The sequence below is a fragment of the Branchiostoma floridae genome, unplaced genomic scaffold (assembly GCF_000003815.2).
Source record: "Branchiostoma floridae strain S238N-H82 unplaced genomic scaffold, Bfl_VNyyK Sc7u5tJ_1588, whole genome shotgun sequence".
Taxonomy (NCBI): Eukaryota; Metazoa; Chordata; class Leptocardii; order Amphioxiformes; family Branchiostomatidae; genus Branchiostoma; species Branchiostoma floridae.
In genome coordinates, this window is record NW_023365781.1 from 90,797 (window position 1) to 100,570 (window position 9,774).

The 9,774-nt window shown below is 40.6% G+C and overlaps 2 protein-coding genes across 2 annotated transcripts; both read right to left on the reverse strand.

Moving 5' to 3' along the window:
* Positions 1 to 530: 530 nt before the first annotated feature.
* LOC118408453 lies at positions 531 to 5,227 on the reverse strand. The gene is made up of 6 exons (XM_035809267.1): positions 5,046 to 5,227; positions 4,783 to 4,889; positions 3,530 to 4,678; positions 2,286 to 2,405; positions 1,923 to 2,091; positions 531 to 1,477 (listed from the first exon to the last, which is right to left on the reverse strand). The coding sequence occupies exons 2-6, from the start codon at positions 4,866 to 4,868 to the stop codon at positions 1,082 to 1,084; spliced, it is 1,920 nt and encodes a 639-aa protein (XP_035665160.1). The 5' UTR covers positions 4,869 to 4,889; positions 5,046 to 5,227; the 3' UTR covers positions 531 to 1,081.
* A 760-nt stretch (positions 5,228 to 5,987) lies between these two features.
* Positions 5,988 to 9,101, reverse strand: LOC118408454. Its single transcript, XM_035809270.1, has 5 exons — positions 8,579 to 9,101; positions 8,092 to 8,162; positions 6,964 to 7,174; positions 6,433 to 6,731; positions 5,988 to 6,215 (listed from the first exon to the last, which is right to left on the reverse strand). The coding sequence occupies exons 1-5, from the start codon at positions 9,099 to 9,101 to the stop codon at positions 5,988 to 5,990; spliced, it is 1,332 nt and encodes a 443-aa protein (XP_035665163.1).
* Between the last annotated feature and the right edge of the window lie 673 nt (positions 9,102 to 9,774).

Below are 9,774 nucleotides of genomic sequence, written 5' to 3' on the forward strand. Positions count from 1 at the left end.
AATGTCCTTGGTGCTGATCACGCCATCTGCCTGTACCACCTCCACCTGTCGTCCTATAGCAAACAGATAGGTGGCGCTTCCTCCTGTTCTTTTTGTTTGTAATTTTCGGTTTTGCATCACTAACAGCCCTGCTGTAATCTAACTAAATGGTAAATAAAACGGACCTCATTTTCATTTAGAAATAGGATTCCGAAACAACCAAATTCCATGTTTTTATTGTAATACCAGGATACGGGGGGGGGGGGCCAAAACATTTTTTGTCAAGACCTCAATGAAAATAGTTTTGACAGGATGTATAAAAAAAATTAAGGCACCAGGATATTGCCCCTTCTGCCGTTGACCAAATTCCAGACAATTTGGTCCAGAATTTAATTCATTCATTTATTAGCGGTCAGTCTGAAGGATGTCTGCAGGCAAGTGACCTCATACAGAACCGACTTCAACAGGTAACCTACATTTATAATCGAGTTCGCCTCCTCTGCAAATCATAAAGCTTGTTAAGACCAACTGTAGACCTGAATAGTTTTATTACAATATCAGAAGTGCTGTTGTACAACTACTACTGAACACATCTTTTCACTTGATGTAAATTTATCTTTACGGAACAACTACATTATTGCTTTAATCGTTGATTTCGCTACCACACTTTGTATCGTTTATATGGACGAATGAAGAATTTTAATGTACATTTCTGTCCCAGTGTATGGCTAAGTACGTGTCATACGTATTGTAAACACAGTTGAAACTAGTTAAACATCTATTGCATACTAATGTCTAGTACTTTTGGTTTTCTTTGTCTTCTTTGTAATGGCGAAATTGTAGTAGGATGCTATTTAATTGAAGTACAATTGAATGCTTTACATCTTCTATTTTACTCAACTTTTTCAGAGGTTTGTGGCGGCGGCATTAGAAGTTATATATGAAAACATCATGAGATATAGATTTCATTCTAAATTAGTAGTATCGGTTGTATTGATAAAACAATTTTCAATATAAGCGCAGTCGCGCTGCATATACATTATTTAACATATACACTGCATCTGATTTGATGTCATGCCATTCATTAAAATCATTGTAATATCTACAGTGTCATTTCGGACAGCATTCGTACACAGTCACTTGCAGAAGGCCTGGACTTTGGGTCCAGCTTCCAACAGCTTTTCATCAGGCTCACCCACCCTTTACAGGGAGACATAGTATTTGGAACTTGCAACTGTACAGGAGGAGAAACAAACTCCTGTGGTTTAATAACCACCTTGTGCAAATAATCTTTGTCTTCTGTCACACGCAAACCATACCACATCTCTAGCAGACAGAACCCCAGGCTGTAGATGTCTGCACTGGTGCCATATGGACCGGATGCAGAGAACATCTCTGGTGCTGCATATAATACCGTTCCCGGCACTGCTCCTATCAGCCTCTTCGGGGGCTTTGCTCGGCCCACCTCTGTAATCTTCAGTACACCGTCTTCTGTGACCTGCATTTATCACACAATATCATTGTTACTTAGCATTCTTGCCATTTTGTCGCAGATGGTGGTGGAAAGGGCATGTATACATTACACATGGCTGTTTGGAAGCTTACAAATTCAAAATTGGGCGGCAATGGAACCTGATTAAAAAAATATGAAATTATATTCTTTCCAGACTTAGTCTCGTTCTCATTGAGATTTGCAAAATACAGAGAAATTTTCGTAAAAGAAAAGTTAGGTGTGCTGGAAAAATAGGCTGGTTTATTACAGTTATTTTGCACATTTCGCTGAGAACGAGCCTTAAAATGGTGTTATGTTATAAAAAAAACGTTTTGTTATATAGAACAAGACTATGAGATTCCGGTACCAGCAAATCAATATTTTCTGCCTTGCCATACAAACAGTTTTCTTATGTTTGAGAAATTTCAGTTAAACAACGGCAGGTTCCCACCATTATGTTATCCAGCTTTATGTCTCCATGCATGAATCCCTTTACGTGCATTGCCTTCAATCCATTGCACAGTTGCGAGGCCAAGTCCCTGACGGTGTTGAAGCCTGCTGTCATCTTAGCCTCATCATCTGGCCACCAAGCAGGAGTTCGCTCTTTGTGAGCACGTAGCCTGGGTTTGAGAAAATGTACACTGAATAGTTTGCTTTTGAGTAGTTCTCTACTGTTAAAATGTTTTTTTTTTCATATCTGCCGATTTTTACGGTTAACCTTTACCTGTTTTACAGATTCTACTGACTGCACAATAGTCCAATGTCGAGTTTTTATATATACAGCTAGCTATAGGTGGAGAGGGGTGAGACATACCATGATTCAAGTAGATAAGGACCATACTCCATGACGAGACCAAAGCGAAGACCGTCTGTTTCAGAATGAGCTGTTGACGCCAGTCCATAGTAGCCAACAATGTGTGGACTCTCAAAATACCTGTCAGGAAGGTATAGATGATAGCTGAATGTCAGAATACATTTAGACTACTAAACCTAATTGTAGACTAGATACGTTTAAGTATTGTCGCACACCTAAAGCATACGAAAGGTAAAGCAGTAATGCTCAACATATGCTGGGGCGAAGTATGATGTTTTTCAAGTAGATGGAACTATCACCATGTAGCTTTGCTACGGCTTCAAAATTTACTTCAATAACCCGGCACTACTGATAGACACTGTTCAGGTACAATGTAGCCTTGTTAACAAATTGACTACAATAACAGGCAATATTAGCGGGTGTTTATTCGGAATATACCAAAAAGAACTTTGAAAGTGCAAACGCCTGCTGAAATTCTATTATAAAAAACACTAGAATTACAATTTGCGTGCCGTTGTGTACATCTCTGTCTAAACTACCTGCATACCGAATATGATGGAAATTCGTCGTTCTTTTGTTTAGTTATCCTCTATATGTTCTTTACAAAAACGCCCCTGCAGTTCCGGAGCAAGCTGCTAGGGGACCAAACCCACAACATTCCCTTTCATCTTTTCATCTGCTACAAAAATCACGACCAAAATTATGCCAAAGTGCTATTACTTTTTCTAACTAACACAGGAAGAGTTGGGACCCAAATTTTCAGTAGAAATCCATCAGCCTTGTTCACAGAATGATCCCGTCCCCAGCTTCCTGCAACGGGTCGTAGGTGCCAGATAATCCATGTTACGTACATTTTAACTCAACATACAACAGTTTATTTGGCATCTCCCAACTGTTCCTGTGTTGGTTAGATAAAGTTATAGCATTTTTGCATAATGTAGTTTACCAACATAGATGACCTTTCATGCTAAGAAGACCACAGCATATCTAGGACAAAGATACAAAAACCGGTTTCCGTTGCAGTTCCAAGGTCAAACACCAGGGAGCCCCAAATCGACCTTAACCTTCGTCTTCCCAACCCCCCCTAGTCACATACGTAGTATCATTACAATCCACTTAGAGGTTCTAAAGTATTTCTGACAAAATTTCCCGAAAAAAACACACACACAAAAAAAAAACAATACTTCCATTTTTCGTGGAGGTATTGAAGGCCGTATTCACTTAGGGGCAACTGGTCAAAATACCTGAGGGTCTCCTCTTCATCTTGGAACTCGGCCACGTCTGCTTCGTGGGTGAATTCTCTTATTATCAGTACTGCCACCTTCGTGATGCCATGGGTCTTGACTTGGACCTTGTAAACGGAACCAAATGATCCCGATCCCATCTTCTGTGGGTTGGAGGCCAAGAGCTCGTCCAGGTCGTACTGTATGTCTCTTAGATGTTTGAGATTGAAGAGAGCAAGGTTTCCGCGAAGCGCGTTGCACTGGTCGAATTGCGGACTGTACAGACTGAGCAGGACGTCTTGGCTTCTAGCATCTCCCTCGAGAGACTCAATCATTTGGATGTCAGCTTTTGCTACCTTGGGAATAGCATTCTTCAGTTTACTCAGATATTCTCTGGGCCTCTGAAAGCGCTCATTCACAAATGCTTCCAACTGGTCGGTTTCCCTAATGTGTTTGACCACCTTGTCAGTGACATCTTTGATGTACGCCTCTTTGTCTTCATTGTAGGTTTTCATGAACGTTTTGTCGCTGGCCAATTTCTTTATGGTCTTATTTAAAGCAATCATTCCAATGCTTGGGCCACTGACAAAGGCAGAGAGAACATCAACAGCAATACCAAAAATAGATGTCTTCGACGCCTTTACATCTTTGTCTCCGATGCTACTTTCTGTGTCCCATAATGATGCAGTCGGCAACAACGTAAGGTCGTCACCCAAGGCTTCCTCGAACTCATGTTCACGTGTCTCTTTGAGCAGAGTGAACTTATCTTTAAACATCTGAATGAGACTAGCTTCAATCGTCTGAAAGTACTGTTCATTAAGCAAAAGTCCCCTTGCGTGCCTTAGTACAAGCTTAGCTGTCTTTTCTCGGACAAGATCGCACTCTGCAATGGAGGTGATGTTCGGAGCTTCATTTAGTGCATTGTGCGCAATGGTCGTCTTTGTCTCAGCAACCTCCAAGTGGCTCCTTAAATGCTGCACTGCATCGCTTGTTTTCACGTCAAGCTCCTCATTCAGAACTTTCATAACTTTGTCAGTGAGATGTTGCAACTTCGTCAGCCGTTCAGACACCACGCGAGCTTTTGCTTTTCGTTCCTCCTGGCCTCTCATTACATTGTTTAATATGGCTCGGACGATTTTGCCGGATTGATCGATGAGCGCCCAAATCAAACTGAAAAACAAACACATAAAGAAATTTTTCAGCAATAATCTTCACCACCTACAATCCATTGTATCGTGGCATAAATACACTGATGAGGTACTAAAGACACCGACCTGTGTTGGACCATGAGCTTGTGCTTGAGACTCCGCAGAAGAAGCGACTCAATCCCACCCAATAGCTTGTCTAGACCATCAGCCATGTATCCAGCAGATTCCTTGGCCTGAAAGGACGGTACTCAAATATGAACACCAATGACCGCATAATTTGAAATGCCAGTGTCCTTGCAAATTTGGTTCATAGCAAATTATACCTATTAGTAAAATGTTACGTCTTTCTAGCACAATGTCTACTTTCTTATATGCAATTTTATTCATACCTTGGCTGAAAACCAAAGCAATTGTGTCTCATCTAGTCGTGGAAATTGGTGTTTCAGTCTACGCAAGGTGTGTCGTTTGACTTCCTCTTTCTCGTAGTCTGGCACTTGATCCCACTTGTTGCACACAAATAGCACGTTGTCACAGTCCTCTGGTCCTGATCTATTTAATGCCCTTAACAGTTCTGCGACCTAAAACAAAGGATATATATACCTGTCTTTTATCAATAAATATGAAAGGAAGTACGATGTTAACACCTCAAAATCGTACACTTTTTTTCTAAGGAACATTCCACCCCAGAAGAGGGTATCATAATTCCTCAGATAATAAATTGTTATGATTGAATCCAGTTTGTTTTATCAAATTTAATATACATTGAAACCTGAACGCAGGACAAACACTGTATACATAGATATCCTTAGAGGACCATTTCAATTGTGCAATGGTGGGAGAGGACGTGGCCGATATAATAGAACTGTTTGGTACTGTAAAATTATAATACTATGATGTTTTAGGATTACTTTTTTGGGTAGACTAAATATGTGGACAGAGACGTCATCATTACTATCAGCCAATGCGTTTCAACTATCATTTGTGGGTCTGTATCCGAAAATTGTCTTTACATGTACACTTGCTGTGTACCTTCCTCAATGTCACTCGGCTGCTTTCGTTAAACTTACCCTGTCTACCTCGGTTTGTAGTTGACACCGCCATAAATTCTATAACGGAGCATCATACGACGTCGACTTCTCTCTTACCCAAGTGCTGAAAGCCAGGGCGCAGAATTGTATTCGAATATTCCATGACTGATGACTAAACGTCGAGGAAAAGCCCATAGAATAACCCAGATCATTGCGTTGCGCCCTCCTGATGAAATGTCACGAAACAAAGGACAGACCTGGGCTTTACAATTGAATAGAATAAAATTGAACCGAATAAAATGATTATCCCCCTTTGATTGATTGGTTAATTGATTGGTTAATTGATTGGTTGATTGATTGAATGAGGTTGGAGAACGCTTGCCTACTCACGTTCCATTGCTGCAGGCCACCTGCGTTGGCAATATTGATGACATAGATGAGGGCATATACTTCAGGAATGTACTTGCTGACTTGTTCGTCCACCAACAAACTTTCTCCCAGACCAGGGCTGTCCACAATACAAATGCCGCCCTTATGCACAAAGAAAATGTGAAGTTAGATTACATGTTCCGATCGCAATTAATGTGTATTATTGTAAGTATTGCTAGGGATTTGCCTTTTTTGAAACATTGGTTTATTGATTATTTGATTATCAAGTAAATATTTAGTACATAGAATGAATGTTGAGTGGTGATATTTTTATCATGATTCAGTCAAAACAAGGAATACAACTTGATTTTATGTTCACCTCTAGCATAGTCAACGGCCAGTAGATTTCCACCTTACTGCAACGTGAGAGTTTGTTGCCTCTCATGTGTATGTATCGGGAAATTGTCTTCAGGTCCTCTTCTGCTGGTCCATCTAGGTACATATTGAGGACCTTCAAACCAGTGACGGGGTCCGGCTCATTTAGGTGGAATACTGCTTTCTTCCTGGTACCGTACTTGATCTCACAGATAGCTGATGTCGTAGCTAGCAACGATGTTGGAAGGATGTTTTCCCCAAGTATGGCATTCAAAAGGGTGCTTTTCCCAGAGGAAGTTTCTCCTAGAACATACCCATTTATCATCTGATTAGAACAACAGGACACATCCATAAGGAGGTAAATTTTGTGTTGAATTATTTCTTTATGTCTCTGTAGATTTGCATATTTAATGTATTTTGTTGGTCATATGACCCTATAGTACCGAATGATCGTTAGCGTGACGTAAATGGATTGGAGGGGTCCTATATATGTGGTGTCTTGCACCCCTTTCCACTACACAGTTAAAGGATATACCTGCAACAAGTATTGGGTAGTCGTCTTTGGCAAGTTGGTCTCGACATCTTTTCAGAATGTCACCAACGTCTCCAGATAAGATGCGCATTTGTTGACGGACATCAGGTTCTAATGTGGTCATTAGTAATTCTGTTGCAGAATCACACAGTTGGAGGAGTTCCTGTCGGGTTTCTTTGTCACGTTTTAACATGGCTCTCATCTTTGTGGCAGCCTAAAAGTGAAGGAACAAAACAAAAACTACAGTCAAACCTGTATTAGCGGTCACCTTTGCATAGCAGCCAACTGGCCATAGTGGCCACTTTTTGTCGGTCCCTAGGATTCGTAATGATTAAGAAATAGGCTTAGCGGCCACCTGTCCAACGCGGCAACGGCCATACGATTTCCGGTCCTGTTGATACAGAAACACTGCCTATTGCAACCATACTGCAGCCTTATGTCACCCTGCACCGAGTTTGAAATTGTAGTTTGCGAGGATTTGGAGTTCCTGACAGGGTCATTTTGGCGGAAGCATTAAAGTGCAAGTCTTTATCGGTGAATTGACCGATCGAGACAATGTTACTTGGTGAGAAAGATTTGTGGGAACTGAAATCATGTGTAGCTTGCTCATGGTCAATTGATCAACATTTTCTCTATAGTGACCACTTGTCTATAGTGGCCATATTTCTCCAGTCCCTTGAGTGGCCGCTATAGATAGGTTTGACTGTACATGTAGGTGGAATAGCCATCTAACGTGCATGATCAGAAACTGCCGTATGTTGTTTCTTGTTTATAGCTTTATTTCGAAATGCAAATGAAATCGAAATGTACTGAATTTTTTTATATTGGAACAGCAGCCTCAAATTTGGAATGTTTCTTCGTAATGCTTCCTTATAACGTCGAGGGTAGCCATTTAGCTCAATAAATAGCGATATACATATCTACGTTTCCACTTAGGACGTATTTACCTTATAAATCGGACTGCAGATATTTTAGTAACAGATAATGTGAACTGACCAAATGCTGCATTACACCCCTATCTCTACATGTTTTTTTTTTCACTGTGCTACCAGAAGAACGTAATAAAAGTACTGCATCAAGCGTTCACTGAATGTTAAACATAATTCAAAAGTACTATTAGTCAGTACTTACTGATTCGGGGCGCAGTTCAGATTTAGTTGCAATCGCCAGACTTTGCAGCTTCATGACTCCTTGTGGTTTGTCTGAAAATACCAAGATACCGTTAGTAATTTATCTTTTAACGAATTATTGGAGGTTAATCTTAAACGTATTTCCTGTGATTTCATTTTGCTTTGATTAGAAGTGAAGATCAGAAGAACGGATGAAGATCATGATAAGGTTCACCTCCTTTTCTCTAAGTATGAACTTGTGAACTGCACATCATGAATAATTAATTTATTGTAAATGCATACCCAAAGGGCTGATTGCAAATACATGTAACGTAAAAATATAAGAATGATGGATGCGATGTAATCAAGTTAACTTCTTTTGAGAGTATGGAAGCCGATTTTATCCACTTCTTCTATAATATGTAGGTTCCTTGATTTTTTTATCTAATAGAATTGTGTGCCAAATCAAGACAGAGTTATGATCAGGAACAAATAAAGCTCAAACCCACCTCTGAGATGAAAATAATCCTTCCACTGCCTGTACTGCTCCTCCAGTATGATGACTCCTATCATCAAGTCCTGACCGGCAACATCTCGCATCCCATCCGTAATGAGGTATTTTGAAAGGTCACTACTCAGCTGTCCAGACCTGTAGTCTGTCCAAAACCTTTCCAAGCTTTCGTCGTTGTCTGGAACCAAGTGGATGACTGCGCAGCCTGATTTCACCTCCAGAAGGTCGATCCCGTATTCATCTATTTCCAATAATACTTTTCTTGTCCGCCTTTCAATCTCTTCTCTGGGCAGAATATTTTCTGCTGCTCTCAGTAAGTCAATCGTTACCAACCCCTTCTTGTGTAGGAACTCGAGGACACGAATCTTTTCCTCCTTTAGTTTCTTCTCTACCACTTCTTCATCGTTATGCTCAGTGACATGCCGGCGCTTTCTGCCGATGCCTGTTTCTTCATCTGAGCTCAAGGAGCCTGAATCACTTGGTGGCGTTCCAGTTGGTCGTACGTAAAGAAGGGCTTGCATAGCTGCAATGCAAAGAATGCATTTTTAAAAAATCGTGTCCATACGTTACATACTAAATGTGGCAAAAATGCAGATTTTCCACTGTATGTAATTCTCTACACATAAATGATAAGTCGTGCTATCATATTCCTAAAGTATATGCAGAAAGTACGAGCAAACATTGGTAAAATAAACTCAATAGACGTACGTGGTGGAGTTAGCCGCTGTATGATTTCAGCAGCAACGTCCGACATTTCCTCCTCGACACTGTCTCTTTGTACACGTCTGGCGCTCAGCTGCTTCAAGGTGGGGGAGTATTTCCCAACTGATTCACTGAACGTCTTAAAGTTATCCTGGTTTTCATCTACCCATATAGGAAATATACGCTTCCTGCTTTGTAGACAAGTTTCAAACTCCAGTTTTGGCCAGTAGTGTTTATTTAGTAATGACGTGCTGACGACAATGACGACAAGTTGCAGATTTTCACTCCCAAGGGTCGACATTATTCTGTTACGAATAACTTCACCAGGCTTAATCGAAATGTCATCGAAAAATATGTCGTCTTTGTCCAAACCCTGTTCCTGGAGAGTACGGACCAGTGGTCGGACAATAGAGTCTTTGTCTTCTCCTGCGTGGATGATAAAAATCCTTGGTTCTGCAATGAAAGGAACGTAGATATAGTGTTATACAATTC